The 26388-nt window shown below is 37.6% G+C and overlaps 1 protein-coding gene across 1 annotated transcript in view; it reads left to right on the top strand.

Moving 5' to 3' along the window:
- Nucleotides 1–26388, top strand: part of DHX9 (DExH-box helicase 9) — a 46762-nt gene that overhangs the window by 7827 nt on the left and 12547 nt on the right. The window contains 12 exon segments of the mRNA XM_032291193.1: nucleotides 3324–3435; nucleotides 4659–4771; nucleotides 5313–5461; nucleotides 7801–7847; nucleotides 9080–9216; nucleotides 9516–9605; nucleotides 9696–9857; nucleotides 10000–10077; nucleotides 11238–11429; nucleotides 19205–19346; nucleotides 19704–19786; nucleotides 24210–24366. Of these exon segments, the coding sequence (XP_032147084.1) occupies nucleotides 3324–3435; nucleotides 4659–4771; nucleotides 5313–5461; nucleotides 7801–7847; nucleotides 9080–9216; nucleotides 9516–9605; nucleotides 9696–9857; nucleotides 10000–10077; nucleotides 11238–11429; nucleotides 19205–19346; nucleotides 19704–19786; nucleotides 24210–24366 (1462 nt within the window).

Here is a 26388-nt window from a genome sequence, read left to right as displayed (position 1 = left end):
TCATTTTTCTCCATAACACTTACTTTTAACTCAGTGCTTCTCAACTGAGACCAGTTTGCCCCCCTTAAGGGACGTATTTTTCTTATACCTGGAGGCGGCCACTGGCATCTAGTAGGTGAAGGCCAGGAATGCTGCTGATAACATATAGTGCACTTGACAGCCCATATAACAAAGAATTATTCAGCCTAAAATGTCACCAAGGTGAGAAGCCCTGTTCCAACCTAATTTATTTTTGTTTGCTTGTATTAGAATGTAAGTTCATGAGGGCAGAGATTTTTTTGTTTTTAGTTCATTGCTGTGTCCCCAACATTTAAAATGGTTCTGGTCTATAGCAGACTCTTAAATGTTTTTTGGTTCACTGAATAAGTGAATGGATTCATTTGAGAAAATTATAACAGCCCATTTCTACTTGTAACCACTGTATTAGTCCATTCTTGGGTTGCTATGAAGAAATACCTGAGACTGCATAATTTAAAAAGAAAACAGGTTTAATTGGCTCACAGTTCTGCAGGCTGTACAGGAAGCGTGGTACTGGAATCTGCTTGGCTTCTGAAGAGGCCTCAGGAAACTTAGAATGAGGGTGCGGAAGGTGAAGGGGAAGCAGGCATATCCTATATAGCAGGAGCAAAAGAAAATAAAGGGGAGGGTGCCACATACTTTTAAATGACCAGATCTCAGGAGAACACACTTGCTATTGTTGGATAGTGAGAATGTAGTACTAAACAATGCATGAGAAACCTACCCTGTCATCCATTTACTTCTCACCAAGCTCTACATTCAACATTGAGGTTTAAAATTCCACACGAGGGCCGGGCATGGTGGCTCTCGCCTGTAACGCCAGCACTTTGGGGGGCCAACGTGGGCAGATGATCTGAGGTCAGGAGTTCGAGACCAGCCTGGCCAACATGGTGAAAGCCTGCCTCTGCTAAAACACAAATACTAGCCAAGCATGGTGGCATGCGCCTGTAATCCCAGCTATTCGGGAAGCTGAGACAGGAGAATTGCTTGAACCTAGGAGGTGGAGGTTGCAGGGAACTGAGATCAAGCCATTGCACTCCAGCATGGGCAATAAAACAAGACTCCATCTCAAAAAAAAAAAAAAAAATTCATCGTTAGGTTTGGGCAGGGACACATAACCAAACTGTTAGCTAGCTACCATCTTTATCTTACCTCCTTATTCCAGGCAAATCCTTTTTCACATCACTTATTTCATCTGGAACCTTTCATGCCATAAATTGGATTTGCCAAAAGTGACCTGTGTAAGAGGATATTTCGAAAACTTTTTGCTGAGGGCAATTGTAGATGTGTATAAAAGAATAATATGGTGAAACTCCGTGTTTCCATCATCTGGCTGCAACACTTTCAATTTGACTCATCTCTACCCTAACTGCTCCCCTTTCTTAGATTATTTGGGAGCATCCCAGACATCTTATTATTCATCTGTTAATATTTCAGTTTTTTTAATTAAAATATCCTTTTTTAAAAAAATACATAATGAAGCCTAAAAGAAAAATTTAAGAAGTGTCTTAATATAATCAGATATCCAGTTAATGTTTAGATTTTTCTGATTGTTTCATAAACTTTACCCCCTCATGGGACGTTTGGTAACGTCTGGAGATGTTTTAACTTGAAGGAGGTGTGCTGATGGTGTTTGGTGAGTAGAGGCCAAGGATGTTAAAAACCGTGGTATTCAGGACAGCTTTCTTCAGCAAATAATTATCTGGCCGAAATGTCAAGTGGTGCAGATGTTGAGAAACCTTGGTCTATAATCTCATCACTAGTGTATTTTTTTTTTTTTTTTGGTCAGTCTATGTTAGATATCTTAGTATTCTTTTAATTTGCTTTTTAAAATTATGAGCGAATTCAAACATCTTTTGGCCTTTACAGATCATTTGCTTATGTAGTTCTGTGTACTGCCTATACATATACTTCCTTTTTTTTTTTTTTTATTGAATTCTTGGTCTGTTCCTCTGTTTATATGTTAGCAACATTAACTCTTTACATGTGATGTGACACAAACATTTTTCTCAGTTTGCCTATTATAACTTTATTTTTACTTGTGTTTTTTGCCATATCAAAAATTTTTTTCAGTATAAAATGGACACATGCACACACACACTTTTTTTTTTTTTTTTTTTACTTCATCAGCATTCAGCTTTATTGATCACATTCTCCAAACCAACACATTTTTCTGTCTTCTCTGGCACTGGATTCTCTTATCTTTCTGTCTCCGACTGCTCCTTAGTTTTTTTTTTATCTTCCTTTTGGATACAGTTTGAAACCATATCGTTAAGTATTAGGTATTCATATATAATACTATTCCAAGCTTGGGTATTCTGTCAGATACTTGCCTCTTTTTGTAATGAATATATCAGTACTTGACTATTTCCAAGGCTAAATCATCCAGCCTGGGTGACAGAGCCAGACCCTGTCTCAAAAAAAAAAAAAAGAAAAAGAAAGAAAAGAAAAATGGCGTGGCGGCTCACACTTGTAATACCAACACTTTGGGAGGTAGAGGCAGGAGGCTTACTTGAGCCCAACAGTTCCAGTGATCTGTGATTGCACGATTGCACTCCAGGCTGAGTGATGGAGTGAGACCCTGTCTCAAAAAATTTTTTTTTTAAAAAATAGAAACATATTGTGAGGACAGAAAAATAAATAAATGGACTATAGCATTACCAATGTTACTAAAAATCTATTTTTCTTTAGCTATTTAAATGTATATTTTAACGTGATAAAATACTTAATGTAAATTACTTGAAAAAAATTTTCTCATATTGCTGACTCTTCCTTAGGCAGAGTCAAGATTATGCACTATGACAATTTAATACTCTTATACCTCACCTGTTTTAATTGATTTTGAAATGTTAAAAAAGGAAATCTTCCCCATCACTGGAAAACAGAAGTTGTATCACTCAGACACCTCAATTCTCATAGGTTAGGAATTTTCTTTTAGGTTGTTGTAAGTAGAGAGGGAGGTAGAGAGGAATTTGAGGCCCTGGAGTGGCAAGATGGTAGGTAGAAAAAAGAGGACAAGTTAGCATTGTGGTGACAGTACTGCCCATTGAATTTTTCCCAGGCCTTGGTTAATTGGGCTGATCCTAGAGAAATGTTGTTCCCAGTGGATTAGGGGAAACATTCAGCCAGTTCTTCGTTTCAGATAGTTTGAGATACACTGCTCTAGAGACTTAAGCTCTGAACAAAGATGGTAATATTACAAAGAAAGGTGGTGTGACACATGGGTCTCTTTTAAATATTAAAAGAATTTACTAATCTCTGTGAAAGCAAAAACACTGACCCTGCCTTGACTTTTTCTCTTGCAGGTAGCATCTCCGCCCCCACTTACCGATACTCCTGATGCTACAGCAAATGCTGAAGGAGGTTTACCAACAACCATGGGAGGACCTCTTCCTCCACATCTGGCACTCAAAGCAGGTAAGAGACTTGAATGCATGCACCATGATGGAGAATAAGAGATACACAATCTTGATCACCATCTCTGTTTCTCATTTTGGGTAAAAAGAACTGCAGTAAACTGTTGATGTTAAGAGAGACAACCCAAGGCCTTCACAAATTTGCACATACCACCAGATCATTTATTTTATCTTTTTTTAGAAAGTGTGGTCAGCAACTTAGAAAGTTTTGCCATCATTAGCTTTTACTAAATTTTTCTCTGAATAAATAGGTTTTGCATGGGCTAGAATATTTGGTTAAAGGATCTTAGGAATTGCCTTTTCTTGTTCCTTATTCTTAACAAATATATTGTTGACTTGTTTATCCTCTGGATCTAAACCATTGCGAAATTCTATATGCAGTAAGTCCTCAGTAAGTTCTTGAAAACTGCTAAGACTTTAAGCAGAATAACTTAAAAGTCTTAGTTTTCAAGAATCTAACAATGACATTAAGTGAGGACTTAATGAATAGTCACAGCTTTTACTGGGATGTCTACCATGGGGTAGATTAACTAGGGTTTTGGTCAAATTGCTTAAGTCTCTACTATTTTTTAAAGAACAGTAGTATCTACTGCATATGATTACTTTGAGAGAGAAAGTTTTTTTAATGAATGTAATAAACTTGGGTTAATAGTCATTGCTGGCTGCTAGTTTTACTTACTTGGCAGTTTCATCAATAGTTAACTTATTTCCATCACTAGTTCTAGCAGGTAGCTATCTTTTCAGTCATATTATAAAAGAAATAGTTTCATCATTTAATCTGTTGTTACATATGTAACAAATTTAAAACAAAGCTATATTGATAATATATGCTGAGTTATTCACTTCCTGTCATTCACTACTAAGATAGCTTCCCTCTGCATATTAGCCTCAGAATTTGCAGTTTGAATTCTTCAGTGATTTAACACTTTTCAAGTAAGTCATGGACGTTTCAGGCCCCTCCACTTCCCAGATTCAAGCGATTCTGTCACCTCAGCCTCCCAAGTAGCTAGGATTACAGGCATGCACCACCATGCCAGGCTAATTTTTGTTTTTTTAATAGAGTTGGGGTTCCACCATGGCCTCCTGAAATGCTGGGATTACAGGTGTGAGCTACCGTACCCAGCCATAAATTAGGATAATTTTTAAAAGTATTTAGGATTTGTCCACAGTAACAATTCATTGAGGACTTTTTATTTATTTATTTATTTATTTATTTTTAAACAGAAAATAATTCTGAGGGAGGGTCCTCTGGCTATGGTGTTCCTGAGCCCAACTGGGACCGAGGAGCTAACTTGAAGGATTACTACTCAAGAAAGGAAGAACAAGAAGTGCAAGCGGTAAGGCTAGCACCTTACATCTCTGAGAATATGATTTGGGACTTAAGTTAACAGCTTCAAGATTTAGGATATTTACAAGTTAATAATTGGGCATATCTTTTAAGAGATTGAGACTACTTATTAGCACAAGTCATCATAACTACCCATTTACTATTGTTATTCACATTGCCTATGGGGAAAGAACAGTACTTTTTCTTGATTTTGAAAAGGTTTCCTCTTTTGCTTTATAGGAAATATAATTATCTCAGGAAACCTGACTTTATGAGCACTTACAGTAAAAAATGTCTTTAATAATATAGCTTATTTTTCCATTTCATGTATTCAGTGTTAAAACAAACACAAAGAAGTTGTCTTTTTTTCTTTAGGAAGAATTTAAGTGCAATATATTAACTAATAGCTTGTTTACGTAACAGGGCCTTTAGATGCAATAAAAACTAATTCTGGTTCAGTTTTTGGATAGTACAAAGAAGGATTAAAAATTTCTATGCCTTAAGTTTGTGTAACCAAACTTAATGTAGTCCAATTATCATTGATTCCACAGACTCTAGAGTCAGAAGAAGTGGATTTAAATGCTGGACTTCATGGGAACTGGACCTTGGAAAATGCTAAAGCTCGTCTAAACCAATATTTTCAGAAAGAAAAGATCCAAGGAGAATATAAGTACACCCAAGTGGGTCCTGATCACAACAGGTTTGCTTGTTTCGTTCTTTTCCTTCTGTAGTAAGCTAAGATGATTTTAGACATTCACTATGGAATATATTTTTGTATACGTGTTTTCTGGTCGTGTGGATTAGAAGTGAATTGTGAAAACATATGTTACTTTGCACAAGAATAATTATTGATTTGTAATGTGCAATTTCCATGGCTTTCACATGAGTGTGAATTTTAGCTGTGTAAGAAGTTCAGTATAAATCTGCTTTTTGTCATGCTAGACTTTTAAGCTGCTTATTTGAATCTTAAGGCAAAAGTCATAACCACAAGTGCTGGTTTGTCCCTAGTTGATTTAAAAACCAGCCAAAGGTGGTGATTTTGTTCACCTTGGTATTCTTAGAGGCAGTTACTATTTCTTATTAAAGAAATAGGTTAGATACTTAGTGTTGAGTCCCAGAAGTAGATTGTATTGCATCTACATCCACATTTCACTTAAGCCTTAAAAATTGCCAGCTTTCCTAGGAGTCCTGTTGAAATTTAAGGGCTAATCATAAGGTCAAAAAGGAACAGCCTGTCTTTGTATGTTGGGGTGTACTTTTTTCCTGTTAAATTTATTAAACTGAATATAAAGGGAGGTCGTTTGAACAGTATGTTTCTCAGCCTGCTTGCTGTTCTTCCTGAGAGCATTCCAGGGTGTAGTAATTATTACTCCCAGGAAGGCTCATACGGATTAGACTTTTCTGGGGAGCTGTGTATTTTTATTAGAAGGGAGGGGAGGTTGTAATGGAAACCTTCTGAATGATTAATTTGCTGTCCTTATTGAAATAAATTATCCAAAATACATTAAAAATATTTTTCTTGAAAATCAAAGTGTTCTTTTGGCTGCATCTAGCGACCCTAAAATACTAATTATTAATACAAAATTTTATCACTGATCAAAATGATATTTAGAGCATGGTTCCTCCTTCCTCCCACTGTTTTGTTCAATCCTGAATTCTCAAATATTTCTGGTGTCAGCCTTTTAAAACCTTCAGGTTATAAAGGAGTGACACATTTGTTGATTGTTTTCTTTCATATTTTGTCTTTCTGAACGATTTGGGCTTGGTAGCACTTGGTGACTTTAAGAACAGTAAGATACCTAAGTGTGCCTGAAGCTCATCGTTGCAGACATTTTTTTGTTATCAGTATCTTAAAGATTTCTGATACAAAGCAATGAAGAATTCAGGAAAAGACAATGTGAGAGGCACAGACAATTGGGGGAGCCAGGACAGCATTCCTGTATGGCCTTTAATTTAAAGGCATAACAGACAGCAACACCAGAGGTCTGTGTTCATAATACACATGTGCTGCTGCTTAGGCTGAACTAAGCAATCACATGGGAAACTATTGTAAACTGATTTCTGGTGTCGCTGTTCCCCCTAGGTGGAGGAGAATGAGATTGAGTGCTGACTTTAAGCCTGGCTGAGAAACATACTGGCATCGATGTCCTTAATGAAAGGGTGGATGTTGTTCCCCTGAAAGCCAGTGGCCTTTGACCCCTGAAGCCGCTGTGCCTGAAGGTCAGTTCACAAGAGGTATAGGAAGGAGTCTAACATTAATTTTTTTCTTAAGCCTCACCTAGCCTTTTATTCACAGCACAGTCTAGGTTTAGAATGTATCTGAGCAGTGAAAGGACCAGAATGCATAGATTTCAAAGGGCAGTTTTTCCCTTGTGAAAACCTAAATTCATTTTCTAGACTCCACAAGCAGTTTTAGATACAATGTTACAACATGTATTTTGTTCTCCAGGACCTGATTTAAATAAATGTGATGTAAATAGGCTAAGTTTTTTGTCATCCAGGGCCGCTTCCAACTGCAGGCAGATGTGAGAACTCTGCCTTAGGAGCCATTGATGTGCACAAAGTGTATGTGCATGTGTCAGTTTGCGTATATTAGCTTACTCTTAACAGTTTGCAGTCATTAATGGGTGGCCTGTGCAGAAGAATCTTAAAACAATTCTAACAGTAATGTAAAGCATTTTGGGCCTACTTTATTTCTTGGCTCCAAGCTAAGTGGAAAATTCCTTTTCATTGAATGTGTTCTTGCTGTTCAGTCTCCAGCCTTTGGAATAAGAGTAAGTAAATATAAAATCTAAAACCCTAACGTTTTCCTTTCATGAACAATTGGCTCATCGACTTTGATTATAGTTGTCTTATGCCATGTTGTGTATTTGAAGTTTATATACTTCATTTGTTCTAGGGTTGGGCAGAAATAAATGTTGGTAATTTTTTTTTCTGTGATTTGCCTAAGCAGTTGGAAAGCCTGCCTGACGTGGGAGACCTGGATTTGCCAATTTCTAACAGTGAAATTTCTAACCTTGCTTGTATATGTTGTTACAGGAGCTTTATTGCAGAAATGACCATTTATATCAAGCAACTGGGCAGAAGTAAGTGTTACTGTTTCCCCAGTATTACAAGGTTTTGTATAGAGAAGCTGTATTATTGAAAGAACACATAATGTAAGATAGCATCTAGGTTATATTTTAGAATATTAGTAATTATATACATTAGAGGCAAAGTCTTCCAGTTTACCTGTGAAGCAGACCATGTTAGTGTAATGTTTGAAAGTTAAGATAAAGCAGGATGATTAGGAGTCTGCCAGTGTCAAAGAATTTTAAAACTTTTTTTACATGTAAAATGAGTTATTTTGAATGGATGGGAAATATTAAGGGATAAAGGCAGGCTAACTTCTGTCACCTCACTAATTTGATTAGGGTTAATTTGGCTAGTTAAGCAGAAAGATATCTTTGTACACCTTTGCATTATATTCATTTCTCCTAAAACTGAATGATACTGGGGGATAGGAAACTTTCTATTAGTATTTTCTTTAAGGACATAAGTAGCTGTTAGCTTTAGTTTAATACTGAGGTCAGCAAACTGTAGCTGTCTGGCCAAATCCAATGTACTGCCTGTTTTTATAAGTGTTTATTTGAACATAGCTACACTCATAACTACAATTATTCCTTTGTCAGAGGACAGCAAACTCTTTCTATAAAGGACTAGATGATAATATTTTAGACTTCACAGGTCACACATTGTTATTTTTGTTTTACTTTTACAACTCTTGAAAAACATAAAACCATTCCCAGACCTATGGTTTGTCAAACTCTATTAATAGTCTGTGGCCGCTTTCATACATTAGAGGCAGAGTTGAGTAGTTGTGACAAGAGACTATGGCCTGCAAATCCTAAAATATTTATTAACCCTTTATAGAAAAAGCTTTCCAAATCCTGGTCTAGGTAACCACTCTAGAACTGATTTCATTTATTGGTTTATTTTTGTACTCTGGCTTTTCAAAAGTCAGCCTATGTTTTCTTCCACTATTTTAATGCCAGATAACACTGACAACTTTTAAAATAGGTTTTTGCTTTCATAATATTGATTTATGTGAGTCCTAGTATCAGCCTGTAATCAAAACAGTTGGTTATTTAGTTGATAAACTGTTTGGCAATTTCTTTTGTTTAGCATATATTAATAGAATAGAAAGGAACTAGAACCCATGGCGTACACTGTATTTTAGGACTTTTTTTGTACCGAAGCCCATGGTTCCTGGTGATAAGATGTTTCTTTACTTAAGTGATTGATCCTTCTGTCTGATAAACCTGATCTTACGTTATAGGAATTTTTGCACGAGAACATGGATCAAATAAGAAATTGGCAGCACAGTCCTGTGCCCTGTCACTTGTTAGACAACTCTACCATCTTGGAGTGGTTGAAGCTTACTCTGGACTTACAAAGAAGAAGGAAGGAGAGACAGTGAGTTTTTAGATTTATAGTAGACCCGTGAGATATAATTTAGCTTTTGTTTCGTATTTGGCTAAAGAAGTTTAATTTCAAGGAATCTTACCTCGAGAAGTGAAATGGCCTTGCTAATCACCTATGTCTGGCATGGTGTCCGTAATAGGCAATGAGTAAATAATAATCATTGAAGTAATTCTCACTAAAGGGAACTGACTGTTGGCTTAGGAATACTGTAGACTTAGTGTTGACTGTATAGTCTTAGCCCCACCATAGTAGATTTGAGTAGTATTTATATGTGTGATCCTTTTTTGTAGGTGGAGCCTTACAAAGTAAACATCTCTCAAGATTTAGAGCATCAGCTGCAAAACATCATTCAAGAGCTAAATCTTGAGATTCTGCCCCCGGTAAGCATACAGCTATTTAGTTCACATGTATGTAGAACTCTCAGTAGACAAGCAAATCATTTTGTTGTTGTTGTTCTCATTTTTTAATAGCCTGAAGATCCTTCTATGCCAGTTGCACTCAACATTGGCAAATTGGCTCACTTTGAACCATCTCAACGACAGAACCAAGTGGGTGTGGTTCCTTGGTCACCTCCACAATCCAACTGGAATCCTTGGACCAGTAGCAACATTGATGAGGGGCCTCTGGCTTTTGTGAGTGCAGTATTATTTTTGAGATCAGACTCTTGTGTTTTACTCTTGAGTATGTTTGATTAGTATGTCTAGGTAAAAAATGGATTTATTTTGAAGCTGAATTATGTGCTTTTGTTTAACCATGTGGGTTTTTGTTTTACAGGCTACTCCAGAGCAAATAAGCATGGACCTCAAGAATGAATTGATGTACCAGTTGGAACAGGATCATGATTTGCAAGCAGTAAGTCTGAATTATTTAGACATGCGTTGCCCAGAGCTTCAGAATGTTCTGGGTATGGGTAAAAAGTCACTGAATGAAACATTTTGCCCTTTTTAGGAGGACAAATCAAAGATATGTACCAAACTGCTAATCCTAGTTACCCCTAAAGTTAGTTGCTATGAGTTGAGGGCCTGGGAGAAAATTTTACCTTTTTTTTTTTTTTTTTTTTTTTTTTTTTTGGAGTCTCTTGTCGCCCGGGCTGGGGTGCGGTGATGTTATCTCAGCTCACCACAATCTCCACCACCCAGGTTCAAGCAATTCCCCTGACTCAGCCTCCCGAGTAGCTGGGATTACAGGCACCTGCCACGATGCCCAGCTGATTTTTGTATTTTTAGTAGAGATGGGGTTCATCAGGTTGGCCTTGAGCTCCTAATCTTGTGTTCTGCCGCCCTCAGCCTCCTAAAGTGCTGGGATCACAGGCGTGTGCCAACGCACCAGGCGAGATTTTCACTTAATGTAATTTGAAAAGTGGAGAGATTTAAGGCAATAACTTCTTTTGTTGTTAGGGTTTTGTTTCTATTTTAGTGTTTTTTAAATCAAAAAAAAAAAAAAAACATTAAAAAATGCATGTGTGATGTTTAGGGAGAATGAGGAAAATTAGTTTTTGGACAACACCAAAAGATATATTCTTTAGAAATTTAGTGAAAAGAAGCAGTTCTATTAGAGATATAAATATACACTTTCCTTTTTGGAAAAAAATATTTTGATCACTAAGCCAATGGAAATGAGTAAGTTTTTATAGAGATGGAAGTTTGTTTTGAGACAAAGTCTCGCTTTGTTGCCCAGGCTGGAGTACAGTGGCGCAGTCCCAACCCACTGCAACCTTTACCTCCCAGGTTCAGGCAGTTCTCCTGCCTCAGCCTCCGGAGTAGCTCGGATTACAGGCGTGTGCCACCACACTTGGCTAATTTTTGTATTTTTAATAGAGGCAGGGTTTTACCATGTTGGCCAGGCTGGCCTCAAACTCCTGACCTTGTGATCATCAGCCTCCCAAAGTCCTGGGATTCCAGGTGTGAGCCCCCACGCCTGGCCTGTAGAGATGGAGGTTTTGTAAAAGATTAAGATACTTGCTTCTAATGTGTCAGTAGAAATTTAACTAAAATGTGACTTTTCTAATGCAGATCTTGCAGGAGAGAGAGTTACTGCCTGTGAAGAAATTTGAAAGTGAGATTCTGGAAGCAATCAGTCAAAATTCAGTTGTCATTATTAGAGGGGCTACTGGATGTGGTAAAACCACACAGGTTCCTCAGTTCATTCTAGATGACTTCATCCAGAGTGACCGAGCTGCAGAGTGTAACATTGTAGTAACTCAGGTAAGTAGTAAACCAACCATGAAATACCTAGAGGCCAGACTATTTCTAATTCTTTGTTTGATTCACTACTTGTTATTATGTAAAGTTCTGAGAGTTAGAGCATTGTACCCTTGATAGTAAATTAAAAAACACACACATAAAAAGAACTTATGTCCTTTTCTAATCTCCAGTATGCTACACTAGTAAGCTAAACTAGACTATGTGGGGAATTCTTTTTATCTGAGCTAAAGGGAGTCTTTGGGCCTAGAATTAAACCGTAAGAATAAGAATTCTTTCTCCTAAAGTTCATCCAAATCTTGATCATCTCTATCTTACCACCTTCACATTGAATAAAAACCAGTCAAACAGGTAATGGTTAACTTTTACTGTAGGGCCATGTTCTAAACAGTAGCCCTTTAGAAAAGACTCAAAGTTCATAATGACTAAGATATAATTACTATTTCATGTAGTATTTATCTCTCAGTAAATTAAGGCAAAAAGAAGGTACAGTGCCCAAGGTTAATACAGAAAGTGGTAGAACTAGCGTTAGAAACCAAGCAATCTCCCTTTTAGGATTTTTCCTTTTAAATAACATTTTATTACCTTACCAGCAATAAGCAGCGCCTGCAAGTTTATCGCAGTACTTACGGAAGAACTAATTAGCTCTTGTAAGCCTTCTCAGGTTAAAACAGTTCCATTGGCTCTACCCTGTACTTCTGACACTTGGGAGAGCATTGCAAATAGCCAGGTACTACCTCTCAGGTAGGCTTATATCTTGACTTAGAAATTATTTTTTTCCCCAGTGGGTTCATGTTCAAGCTTGTTACATAGATGTGTTGCTTAACTTGGAAGCATAATCACTTCTCAGAGGAGAGTTATGAACTTTGAAATAACAAAAAGTGTGCATGTTCAATTACATTTGAATGTATAAAGCATATATCCGAAGCTGTTTAACATTTCTGAAATTGAGATACATTTTTATAATTAGTATCTATATTTTTCTTTTTTTCTTTTTTATTTTTTTCATCTTTTTTTAGTATCTATATTTTATATAAGAATTGAATTTTTTGCCTGAAAAAAATTTCTGAAGATGCGTGTTATGTCTTAAGACTGATAGGCTTGAAAAAATGATAAATTCATGTTTATCTGGGAAAGAATTCCTAGCTTTCTTGTTTGCAAAATTTTGTTTGATATACAGAAGAGAAGCCTTGAGCTCAGCTCTGTATGCCTTTCCTCTCTCCTCTCCTACCACTATCCATTTCTGATCTCAAAAGCTGTTCTGGCATATAGCAGAAAGAAATGCAGAATTTAACAAGCAAACTGAAGACAGGTGTCTCAAGTTGTCTGCATGTCTAAGTAGAATAAAAATTCCTGCCGAAGTGAGAATTGCTTTGTCATTGTCTTTTAAAATTTTCAGTGACATAGAAATACATAGCAAACCTCTGTCTTCTGATTTGGAATGAATTACTTACAACTGTCCTATTGCATCTACATTCTGTGGCTTGCATGTTTTTATCCTAGTGTTTGTCCCAAAATCAGTCTCATACCTCTTAGCTGTAACAAGTCTTCAAAATTTTAATCTATATTTTGGCCAGGCGCGATGGCTTACGCCTGTGATCCCAGCACTTTGGGAGACTGAGATGGGCGGATCACCTAAGGTCAGGAGTTCAAGGCCAACATGACAAAACCCCTTCTCTACTAAAAATACAAAAATTAGCTGGGCATAGTCACCCAAGGCTGTGATCCCAGCTAGTTGGGAGGATGAGGCAGAAGAATCACTTGAACCTGGGAGGCGGAGGTTGCAGTGAGCTGAGATCGCACCACTGCACTCCAACCTGGACGAGAGTGGAACTCCGTCTCAGGGAAAAAAAACTAAATTGTGCTTGAGTATGTACTTAGTTTGAAAGTCTAAACATTTATAGTTCAGCCATGAAGGTAAGATATGTTTAACATTCAGTTAAACACGTTTAAATTCATTAGCATCCTGCCTGTAATATGAAAAGTAGGCCTGAGCATGCTGATTGGCCATAATAATAGAATATAGTTTTTTTATTATTATTAATGTTTTTAATTCACAGCACTTCTGTTGGCACAGTCTAAGATAGCATTAGTTATTTTTGTAGTAATACCACTGTTGAATCATTTTTCCCTTACTTTCCACTTGTAGCCATCTATAGGAAACCACATGAAGCCATCAGCTAAATATTAGAAAGTTTTTTTCTGTTCCCACTTTAAGTGTGTTAACTCAGTTCACAGAGCACAAGTTTAGAGTTACGGACTGGAGTAGAACAGAATGAGTAGGTCAAACCATACATCAGCCTTGGTGTAAATTCTCGACCATACTCACTGAATTCTGTCCTTCAGGGCTGTCCATACTCAAGCCACTTAAAACCTGTGGGCTGCATGCAGAAAAAAGAATTTTTTTTGAGATGGAGTTTGATTATTGTTGCCCAGGCTGGAGTGCAATGGCACAGTCTCAGCTCACTGCAGCCTCCACCTCCTGAGTTCAAGCAATTCTCCTGCCCCAGCCTTCTGAGTATCTGGGATTCCAGGCATGTGCCACCATGTCTGGCTAATTTTGTATTTTTAGTAGAGACAGGGTTTCTCTGTGTTGGTCAGGCTGGTCTCAAACTCCCAGTCTCAGGTGACCTGCTCGCCTTGGCCTCCCAAAGTACTGGGATTACAGGTGTGAGCCACCGGGCCCAGCCACAGAAAATTTTAAGTAGGAAATAGTTGTCTACCTTTAAGTTATTTGAAAGAGATGAATTATAATTGTAGGATGTAAATCAAGCACATTAAATAAATGCAATTTTGTCAATCCTGTACTCATCCTGTAGTACCATCATTTCAGGATATGAGCTGTTCTTTATGTAAAATAAAATCAGAACTTAAGGAGATGTTGGAGCCTGATATATTTTGTAATATCTTGTATGTTAGGAATCTTGACATCAAATGGCAGCTTTAGTCTCATTACTGCGTATTTAACACTTGTTAAAAAAAGCAAAGTCGGGACCTTGTAGAACTTTAGAATATTTCAGTTCTGAAAGATGGAAGAAATTGTTCTACTTCTGGGGAAATGTCTAAAGTTGTACATCAAAAGTATGGATTCTAGAATACTACAAAATAACAATTTGGGAGAGATCTCCAACCTCCTCTGATATGGAAAGTGTTACCAGTACCTGGTACATAGTAGTTTTAGTGAGTGCTTTAGTATTATTTACTGAGCACTCGCTAAAACTACCTACTACTATGTCTGGACTCCAGGCAAGAGTATTAAAATTCTAAAGAAAAAATGAGATCAACAGATATATGCAGTAAAAATTAAAAATGCATCTCCGGAGGACAGTTGGGAACTAATCTTTTGCTCTCTGTTGGAAGAACATTATCCTTTGCTTTCATCACAGATACTTTCTAACTAGTCTCACTTTTGTCAGTTGTTTCTTTTTAAACATATTTAATAATACAAGTGTAACATAGTTAAAATAATAAAAGGTAAAATAATTGGAGAAAAGATTAGAGTGGAAGTAAAGAAAATTTGAAGTCTTAAGTCATTTATGTGTCCCTAGGAAAAATAACCTCTTTGAGCTTGTGTTTTTAATCTACTAGAATGAAACGGGAAAAGATTTTACTAGTATTCCAAAGCATAAATAAGGCATAAGTGCCACCGTGGTTTTTACTGTTATATGACACAAACAATGTGATTTCTGGATGTCTTTGTGTTGATTCTTACTTATATTTGAGGACTATAGAATACTTCTATATCATTGTAGTAGAAGTGGCCCTGCAGATGTAGTTAGAACTTGTTTTACCTATGAGCCTTGCCTTGTATTTATTCACTGTGGCCAAATACATAAAATAATTCTTAAAGCACAGAAGATCAAGGGAAAAGTGATAGATTATTTAAGGGGTAAGTAGAGCATCCTCATACACTGTAAGGTGGCATGCAGGCTGAAAAAATGTTTAAACATTCATTGGTACTGTCACGTTATGCATTGTTGTCCCACACAAAACGCCTGTCTTGTGAATATTTCTACTGAGCTAAGAATTACATTAAGAATTAGAAGATGATTTTTAATTGGTTTTTGTATACTACAAGAGTAATGCATACACCTTGGGGAAAATTTAAAAACAGAATAATTTTTTTAAAAATCCAAAACCTTGGCTGGGCACAGTGGCTCACGCCAGTAAATCCCAGCGCTTTGGGAGGCTGAGGCGGGCGGATTACCGGAGGTTGGAAGTTCAAGACCAGCCTAACCAACGTGAAGAAACCCCATCTTTACTAAAAATGCAAAAAAAAATTAGCTGAGCGTGGTGGCTCATGCCTGTAATCCGAGCTACTTGGGAAGCTGAGGCAGGAAAATCACTTGAACCCCAGGAGATGGAGGTTGCAGTGAGCCGAAATTGCACCGTTGGACTCCAGCCTGGGCAATAAGAGTGAAACTCCGTCTCAATAAAAAATTAAAAACCCAAGCCAGGCTTGGTGGCCACCATCTAGAAGGAATCCTTTTTGGTGTGTGCCCTTTCACCACAGGGATAGACTTTAATGTATGCATAGTACACTTTCAACTTGTCCCTTTTATGTAACAACATACTGTAATTTAGAGCAATAGTATGATTTTTAGTTCCATAATTTTTCATTTTATGTATATCCCTTTTACAAAACTTTTTATTTAAGACAGAATTTCGCTCTTTTTGCCCAGCCTGGAGTGCAGTGGTGTGATCTCGGCTCATTGCAATCTCTGCCTCAAAGGTTCAAGTGATTCTGTTGCCTCAGCCTCCTGAGTAGATGAGATTACAGGTGCCCACCACCATGCCCAGCTAATTGTTTGTACTTTTAGTACAGACGGAGTTTCACCATATAGGCCAGACTGTCTGAAAGTCCTGACCTCAGGTGATCCGCCTTCCTCGGGCTCCCAAAGTGCTGAGATTACAGGAGTGAGCCACTGTGCCTGGCCCACTTTATTCTTAAATGATGGATATTTTAAAGGTTTTTTGTTTCTTGAGAGATAGGGTCTCACTCTGTTGGGAATGCAGCGATACCGTCATTGCTCGCTGCAACTTCAAACTTCTGGACCAAGCAATCCTCCAGCCTGACTCTCTGCCACCAGACCCAGCTTATGTTTATCTTTGTAGAGATGGTTTCTCACTGTTGCCAGGCTGGTCTTGAACTTGTTGCCTCCAGCATTCCTCCTGCCTTGGCCTCCCAAAATGTTGGATTTCAGTGGCTAGCTACTGCACCTGGCTTAAAGATTGTTTCTGGTGTTTCTATATTATATATGCTGGGATGAATATACTTGTACATAGATTTTCATATACTAATTTGATTAATTGGATTAAATTCCTAGACATAGAGTTGTTGGGTCAAAGAGTATGCATATTTTAACTTTTGTGCATTTTGCCATACTCCCCCCCGAGAAAAATTACAGATTTCTAGTCAAATCAACTAGGAATTAAAAACACTTATCTTTTTAGTATGTATTTTAAATGTGTTTTGTTTAAGTCAAGGGCTATTGAGGAAACTGGAAGTTGGTAAATCAGACAAGCATATAAAATACAGGAAAGAGATTGTGGGGTCATTTGTTTCCTTATTGTCGGAATAGTTGTCTTGAAATTAATGTTCTAGTCATACTTAGAAAAATTTAGCAAAAAGCACTTTTGATCAGTTTTTTAGCACCTCCTGTATTAGTATTTAAAATCTCTATCATGGCTTCCTTGGGATTTAAGATGTTTGTGTTTTGTGGTTAAAAACTAAAACAGATAACTGCTTAGGGAGCTGACCCATCTCCTGCCCATATTCATTTTAGGAGTAATCTGGAAACCACAAGGATCGTAGATTTGAAAATAACCTCCGTGTGACAAAGCAATCTCTGAGTATCAGTAGCATGTAAACACACCTCTGAAGAGCCAGATACCCTAAGAGATTTTAAGTCTTTCTAGAAGCCAGCTGTTAGAAATGTTAGAAAAAAGAAGAAAAACTTTAGGAAAGACAATAGTAGAAAAGAAGGATCATAGTAGTATCAAGCATTTACCTGTTGGTTGTATAATGCAAGCAACTTTTTGAAAGGACACCGAAACTTGGTGGTTACATTTTGTACCTTTAGTGAAATAACATTTTCACATTCCTTGACTCAAGTACATAGAACTCTTTTGATGGACAGATACAGAGCTCATACTTTCATGTAACACTATTTTTCAGGGTAACTGAGGTGCAGAGTACTGTCTGTACCTCATTTTGTTCTCACTAATTAAATCTCTGGATGAACGGGTGGGTGTGTGTGTATGATGTGTTGATACTTAAACAGCTAATCTGATTTACAGTAGTTGAACCTTCAGAACTTAATTTCTGTGAAATTCTACTTAAAAGCTGAAATTACAGAGAAATTTAAGAAAATGGTGACAAAGCTAGAAAAATCCTTATCCATTGCTAAGTAAGATTATTGAAAAGATTGTTTAGTATAAAGGAGATATAGTGATCAGTAAAAACTAGCAAAATTTTGTACAGTGTGTTCAGCAAGGCAGCTTTTAGTCTCTTTTATCTTTATTGTCAAGATAAATATGAGCTAGGTGATAGTATATAGCCTCATACCCTAATTAACTCTTGTATTAGAGGAATAGAAATTAAAACCATGTTTTATATTAAATCTTATGTCATCCTCTGGTTTCCTAGTCGTATTTCTAATACGCGATATCAAATAGGTACTTAAAGTAAATCTAAACTCAGAAAATGTTTTCTTAAGCAAGGAGCTGAAATACAGCCTGTCATCAGGAACTTTTAGAGTCAAATCCGTGGCAACTTAAAAAGCATGCAGCACATAAATCTTGATGTACAGCTAGTGCTTGACTTAGGACCACGATTGGTTCTGACAGACTCGTCGTAACACGATTTGGTCGTAAGTTGAGTAGGCTATATGCACGCAGAGATGGTAGTGCTGCCGGAAGCTGGTCCGCACTGTCGTCCGCCCGGGTGGGCAATGTTTGCGCTGCCAGACGCGGAGCAGTCGTGGCTAGCGACTGTGGTCGTAAAGTCGAATGGTCGTGAGTTGCATAGGTCGTAAGTCGATCAATACCTGTACCTCTTTAGCTATACATTAGGCATGTCCTAATAGCCATAATATCCACCAAGTAAAGGCTGTTCTGTGTACTTAGAAGACACAGAAACACTTCAGAAGAGTTTTCATAAAAAGGTCCAACATTAGCCTATAGCATTCCCGTTAGAGTTTTGCAGATTTATTGTTGGAAATAGCAATACACACTCAATGTTACCTGCTGTTGTGAGCTTATCGAAAACAATGATTTTCGTTTCCTACCTATCTCTAGCACCTTCTCTGAGTCCTGATGCAAAAGTGCAGTGAATGTTTGATTACTGAGTTAACAAGTGAGCAAAAGGTGGTCACAGTACTTACGGCAAAGAAGGCAATTAATTGTTCACCCTCCTGATTCCCATATGTCTCAATTAAATAATTTCCTAAAGGTGTGTTTTTAGTGTGGCAGTCAGTTAAAAAAAACAAACCCGTGCGTATGCTGTGCCCCGTTCCCTACTGGTAAATCACCTTTGTATACTATTTAATAGTCGGGGGCAATGACAAGTTGTAGAATCATTTTATATACAAAATGAAAACATTTTTTAAAATGTATGCTGTAGAAACAAATAGTATTTTTGTATGTTTATTTATTTATTTATTGTTAATTATTCAGCTGGCAGTAGGACAGATTTAGTATGATATTCCAAAAACCCTAATAAACAAGTGTATCTAATTTTGTAGTTGTAAAGTCACTTTTATTTTTTTCTCTCTCAGCCCAGAAGAATCAGTGCGGTTTCTGTGGCAGAGCGAGTTGCATTTGAGAGAGGAGAAGAGCCTGGAAAAAGCTGTGGCTACAGTGTTCGATTTGAGTCTATACTTCCTCGTCCTCATGCCAGTATAATGTTTTGTACTGTAGGTCAGTAATGTACTTTGATCTTTTATTTGGGGTTTATGAAGAAAATTTGGTAGCAGAACAGAATGGCTGGAAAGAAGTAATGAACCAGTCTCAGATTTCTTGTTTAAATAAAACTTTTGGTAGATTTTTCCTTCATGGAGCATATGATATACCCATTAGATGTTGTAGCTTGAGAAAATGAAATCATAAAATCAGGTGGGGGGTGGGGAAGATAGCTCATCATACACTATCACAAATGTATATGTGATTGTTTCCTAAAATGATGTTCTGGGGTATCTTAGTTGAAATATAGATAATTGTCCAGAGATTTGCTTCTTTGAACTCTTCAATAGTTTGTTGATTGTTTTTCTTTTCAAGGTGTGCTCCTAAGAAAATTAGAAGCAGGCATTCGAGGAATCAGTCATGTAATTGTAGATGAAATACATGAAAGAGATATTAATGTAAGTAACTGGAAAGTACAGTAAGGTACTAATGCTACTGTTTCTAAGTTAAGAGAAATCATGTAGAATGTCTTTGTTTTCCCTTTCCCTCCTGCTTTCATAATCAAAATCATGAACTTCAATCACTAAGATGTTGAAATCTTTTTTTTAGCAAGATTAAATAATCTTATTGTTTAACTTACAGAAAGCATTTTGAAAATGAAGACCTTTTATGTTGTAAAGATAACTGCAGTCATCACTAATAGCTAGAATAATTCAGCAGTTGAACGATTTATGACTAAATAGTTGATGGAATTTTTATGACTTGTTTTTCTTTGAATTAGAAGTTTATGATAGATTTTATAATGGGTTTTTGTTTTTGTTTTGAGATCGAGTTTCGCTTTATCACCCAGGCTGGAGTACAGTGGTGTGATCTCGGCTCACTGTGACCTCCGCCTGCTGGGTTCAAGCAATTCTTCTGCCTCAGCCTCCTAAGTAGCTGAGACTACAGGCACCCGCTACCACACCCAACTGATAGAGACAGGGTTTCACCATGTTGGCCAGGCTGGTCTCAAACTCCTAACCTCAGGTGATCCAACCATCTAAGCCTCCCAAAATGCTGGGATTACAGACATGAGACACTGTGCCTGGCCTCAGAGTTTCTCCTCTTTAGAAATCACTTTTATATCTGTTTTTTGTTAATCTTGAGTTTTGGCAAAACTAAGCTAAAGCAAATGAGACTGGTTTGGATTGTTTATCATGGCTATAAATCATGTAAGTTTTCAGTAGGACAAAATTTTTGCTCTTTTGTCCTTCATAATCTCTTGGAAACAGTTTTTTCTTAATTAACAAATGCTTCAATATTATCTTTACTTGCTTGTTAACTTAGCAATGTTCTTAGAAGTTAAATTATTCCAAACTACATTATCATTGGTCTTTTTCCTAAAACAGTAAGTGGTTTTGGTCAGCTTAAGCAGCTTAAGACGTAAGTTTGTATACCATTCACAGTGAAAAACGAGGAAAAAACCTTTGCAGAATCTTTGCTCTTTTTTTTTCTTTTTAAATTCAGAGTTTTACTCTTCTGCCCAGGCTGGAGTGAAGTGGCGCAACTTCTGCTCACTGCAACCTCCGCCCCCAAGTTCAAGCCATTGTCCTGCCTCAGCCTCCCCAGTAGCTGAGATTACAGGCAGGTGCCATCACACCCGGCTAATTTTTTGTATTTTTAGTACAGACTGCGTTTCGCTGTGTTGGCCAGGCTGGTCTCAAACTCCTGACCTCAGGTGACCCGCCCACCTCGGCCTCCCAAAGTGCTGGGATTATAGGCATGAGCCACGGTGCCTGGCCTGCAGAAACTTTTCATGTTCTCTTTAAAGATAAATCTCACCTAGTTTTGTCATCTTACATGGAAAACCCAAGAGCAGTTATAGTCCAATTATTATAAATAATAGAAGAATTTAACAGTATGTCTGGATGAAAGGTTAATATAAATATACCAAAGTCAGTTGCATTCTTTAGATTTTTTTCTTTTTTTTTTTCTGCATTCTTTATATTCTTATACAAACAGCTAGAAAAAAACTGAGAAAAAAAGATACCATTATACTAGTCAAAAGTATTCAGTACCTAGGAACAAAAAAACATGTAAGATCTCTACAAGAAAGATAAGTTCTATTACAAAACGCTGAAACGGTATAGACTATGTTCCTGTATAGAAGGATTTAATATCATATCAATTGTTCTCAAGGTGATCCACAGTTTGAATGCAATTCTAATTAAAACCCCAGCAAGATCTTCCGTATAATTTGATGAGATGACTGTAAATACTTATTAAGATAGCTTTATGTCCCCAAATAACTAGTACTTTTGCAGAAGAGCAGAATGGAGAATTTTCCCTTACAGAAAACAAGCCTTGTTTTGAAGCTAAAATAATCGAGACTGAGTATGTGAGTTGACAGGTGGAATAAGACAGGGTACAGAAGTGGATTGTATATTGTATGTTACATGCAACATTGTTATGAGACAGTGGTGGGATGTCAGATCAGTGAAAAGGAATGAGCTATGAATAGAACTGGAAACAAATGGTTATTTCAGAGTAGTTGAAATCAGTTCCCTACCTCATAACTAAATACAAAAATCAACTCCATATAGATGGAGAAGTTTAAATGTGTTGACACATGAGTTTTTCAAACACTGAAGTAGAAGATATAAATAAGCATCTAGACAGTGCTGTCCAAAATTTAAATTATCTATATGTGTAAGCCATATAGATAATTTAAATTTCTCTGATAACACATTTAAAAAGGTGAAATTAAACATATTTAATCCAGAATATCTAAAATGTTTACGACATGCTTTTCTTCAGAAAGGATTTCTGAAAACATGAAATGCACTAATCTTGAAATAAAAGATCCAGTATATTCTATATTACGTTCATTTGTTTATTCAAAAGATACTTGCAGGAAAACTACAAGCTGGAAGATTCCACTATGTTAGGATAGCAATATATAAGCAACTTCTACAAATCAGAGAACTTTAAACAACTTAGAAGAAGAATGAGGAAAAATATAGGCATTTTTATAGAAGAGGAAATACTTCGTTAATAAACATGGAGATACTGTTCAATCTCATTGGAACTAACAGGAAAGTATAGATCTAGACCACAGCAAGACACTGGTTTATATCCATTTATTTAATTAAAAAGGAGCACTTGGCTGGGCATGGTGGCTCACGCCTATAATCCCAGCACTTTGGGAGGTTGAGGCGGGCAGACCAGCCCCACCAGCATGGTGAAACTCCATCTCTGCTTTAAAAAAAAAAAAAAAACAATACACACAGTTAGCCCGGCTTGGTGGCGCATGCCTGTAGTCCTAGCTACTCTGGAGGCTGAGGCAGGAGAATTGCTGGAACCCAGCAGGCAGAGATTGCAGTTAGCCAAGATTGCACCACTGCACCCTAGGCTGGGTGACAGAGCAAAACTCAGTCTCAAAAAAAAAGGCACTCTAAAGTGTTGGAGAATATGTAGATCAGCAGGATCTCTCCACTGCTCATGGCAATACATAAATGGAAATACTTAGGAAAATCATTTAGCATTATCTCCTGAAGTTCAGCAATTGCATACCCTATAGCTTGACAATTCCATACCCACACTTAACCTACAGAAACTTGGATATGTTTAGCACTCCCGTTTAGACTTGAACAAGAATGCTCATGGTAGCAAATGTTCACAGTAGTAAATCCTGAAAACAAGCCAGATATGTGCAAAAGAAAGTGAATTAACTTGATACTGGGACAGTAAACAGTCATCAGAAAGGATAAGTACAGTAATCTGTGGATGAATCTTAGCAGTGCTGTTGTATGTAAAAATGGAAATACAAAGAAAACATAAAATACACATTTCCATAAATTAAGTAAAATTTAAAAATATAGTCAGCTGAGGTGGGTAGATCACTTGAGGCCAGGAGTTTGAGACCAGCTTGGCCAGCATGGTGAAACCCCGTCTCTACTAAAAATACAAAACTAGCAGGGCACGGTGGCGAGCGTCCATTATGCCAGCTCCTCAGGAGCTTGAGGCGTGAGAACTGCTTGAACTCTGGAGATGGAGGTTGCAGTAAGCCAAGATTTTACACGACTGCGCTCCAGCATGTGTGACAGTGAGACTGTATCTAAAAGATAAAAAATATATGTATATAGTTGGTGCATTGGTCTGCGCCTATAGTCCCAGCTACTCAGGAGGCTGAGGTGAATCACTTGAGCCCAGGAGTTCGAGGCTGCTTTGTGCTATGATCACGTTTAGGAATAGCCACTGCACTCCAGCCTTGGCAGCAGAGACCCCCGTCTCTAAAATACATATACTTATTTGTGTATTTTTGGATATTCATATAGATGAGACTGTACAGGAATAATAAACATAAGAATCAGGATGGTGGTAGTTGGCGAAGGTAGAAAGGGGTAGAGAGAACCATATAGCCAGATAAAAGTTTTATCAGTTTTAGCTTTCATGTTGTTAGGGTGATAAATGATTTATGTTTCATTCTTTTGTTTGAACCAAATATGACCTTTTCACTGTTTTAGCTTTACAGCTGATTGGATGATCGGATAGCTGAATTTTAACTTCTGGGTTTTCCATTTTTGCTGAAGTTATGCTTCTGCAAATTTAAATTTCATTGAACATTTTGAGATGAAATCTTTGCTCTCATTGGTGATTTTTTTTTTCTCCCTCCTTTCCCCCTACCTAATTAGCACTCATTTCTAATCTCCACAACTATTAGGCTACAAGTGTTCTTAAAAATTATTATTGTATATCACTGTGGTCCTTTTTCTTGCACTTCTGTGAGCCATGTAAGAAACTGAATTAAACTGATGTCTTGAGGATGTATAACTCTTTCAGGCATAACTTGTCGTATAAACTTAATGTAATTTAAAAATTTTTGTGTTTGTGTTTTAATAGACTGACTTCCTTTTGGTAGTACTGCGTGATGTGGTTCAGGCTTATCCTGAGGTTCGCATCGTTCTTATGTCCGCTACTATTGATACCAGCATGTTCTGTGAATATTTCTTCAATTGCCCCATCATAGAAGTTTATGGGAGGACTTACCCAGTTCAAGGTAATATTGTTGGGGTGGGATAGGAACATCTGTGCAGTAGGGTTTGGATTTTCTTAATCGTGGAGATTGGAGTTAAAGGATATTTAAAATACAGACCAAATTACAGTGGCAAATGTATTAGCATTTTTGAGGAATTTGTCTGATTTTATACAGTCTGAGAAGTGAGACCAGGTTTCATTTGCTATTTGAGTAGTGTGTGTATCCAGTAAGTTTCCGAAAAGACCATTCTTATAGCCAAACTTATAAAAATTATAATGTATGGTCAAAGGGAAATCACTGTGGTATATAGGTAATTATAGGAAAGACTAGCCAGGATCAAATTAAGAATGTTTCTTAGAGCCTGAGCAACTAGATTTTAAATTAAGATTTAGGGAAGTATATCAAGGTTATGTATTCTGGTACATGAGAGTTCTTTGGTATCTTTTTGTTTTTCTGAGACAGGGTCTTACTCTGTGTCACCCAGGCTAGAGTGCAGTGGTGCAATCTTGGCTCACTGCAATCTCTGTTTCCCAGGCTCAACTAGTCCTCTCATCTCAGCCTCCTACGTAGCTGGGATCACCGAACCTGGCTAATTTTTTTATCTTTTTTTTGCGGGGGGCTGGGGGGCGTTGCAGCTGTTTTTTATTCAGTAACTCCATGGCGCGCCGCTTGTACGGGGCAAAGCCACACACCTCCCGGATCATGTCCCGCACGGACTTGGTGTGTTTGATCAGACGCCCACGATGGCAGCTGTGCCTGGGCTTGTTCACGTTCTTGGTTACCTTGTGGCCCTTGTTGAGGTCCACGGCAAAAGGATACCGAAGAGCCATGGCTGCTACTCTCCAATGGTGACCGTGGCGGAAGGAATTTTTGTATCTTTTGCAGAGACAATGTGTCACCCTCTTTCCCAAGCTGGTCTCAAACTCCTGAACTCAAGCAATTAACCTGCCTTGGCCTCCCAGAGTTCTGGGATTACAGGCGAGAGCCACTGCATTCAGCCTTCTTTACTATCTTTAGGAGTTGTTTTCACAGTTTTCTAGGACAGTCATCTGGTAGCTTTGTTTGGGGAGTGAAAAAAAAAAAGAATTATGGCCACATTCTAATTGAGGGCATAAAAATTAAGAGATAAACAGTATAGATAGATATGAAATGATGTTATAGCTATGCCAGCATGCTAAGCCAGGTGTATTTCACAGGGGTACGGGTTAATTCTAAAACTGCTGTACGTGTGTACGGGGATTGACATAACGAGTAAATGGATGCAAGTGGTGGGAGCTCAGTTTCTTACTCTAGAAGGAGAAGAAAAGTTAAGGATAAGTGGGATTGCAGGAACAAACCATATGGTAGTGGATTAGAATCAAAGATTGGTGTGAACTTGTGTTTAGCTAAATGGAGATACAAATGGATAGGTACAGAAATAATTATAGATAGGTGTGGGTACATACATGTGTTAGCATAATTAAACATTTTTTCTAGCTCTGCTGAACAGGAGTAGAATAGAAAGGGATATGCCCCACATCCAGATTTTGCTTTTAATGCCATTCTCCAATTAAAGGAACCAGTTATTCCTAGAGAAAGGGCTGCTTCTAGGATGAAACCAAATATACAGAAATGAGCCTGAACATAAGTGTGCCTTAAAGTAAGGGGGTGCTTAAAGAAGCCCATAATGATGGGGTAGAGGGACACAAGAGCTAGCATGAAAGAGCTCCCAGTGGTCAAAGCTGGAATAGTTTGAGGAAAAAAATAACATGGTATTGAATTACCAAAATGTAAAATATTTATGTCCCTATACCAATATGTAAATATGTGGTTTAATGAAGAGAATGGTGACAAGCCTCTCTTAGAAAAGAATTTCAAGGGCCGGGCGCGGTGGCTCACGCCTGTAATCCCAACACTTTGGGAGGCCGAGGCGGGTGGATCACGAGGTCAAGAGATCGAGGCCATCCTGGTCAACATGGTGAAACCCCGTCTCTACTAAAACTACAAAAAATCAGCTGGGCATGGTGGCGCGTGCCTGTAATCCCAGCTACTCAGGAGGCTGAG

This window comes from Sapajus apella, unplaced genomic scaffold (assembly GCF_009761245.1).
Source record: "Sapajus apella isolate SASKATOON/1434 unplaced genomic scaffold, GSC_monkey_1.0 scaffold25, whole genome shotgun sequence".
NCBI lineage: Eukaryota > Metazoa > Chordata > Mammalia > Primates > Cebidae > Sapajus > Sapajus apella.
Note: the sequence above shows the minus strand (reverse complement) of the source record. Positions and strands in the feature narration are given on the sequence as shown.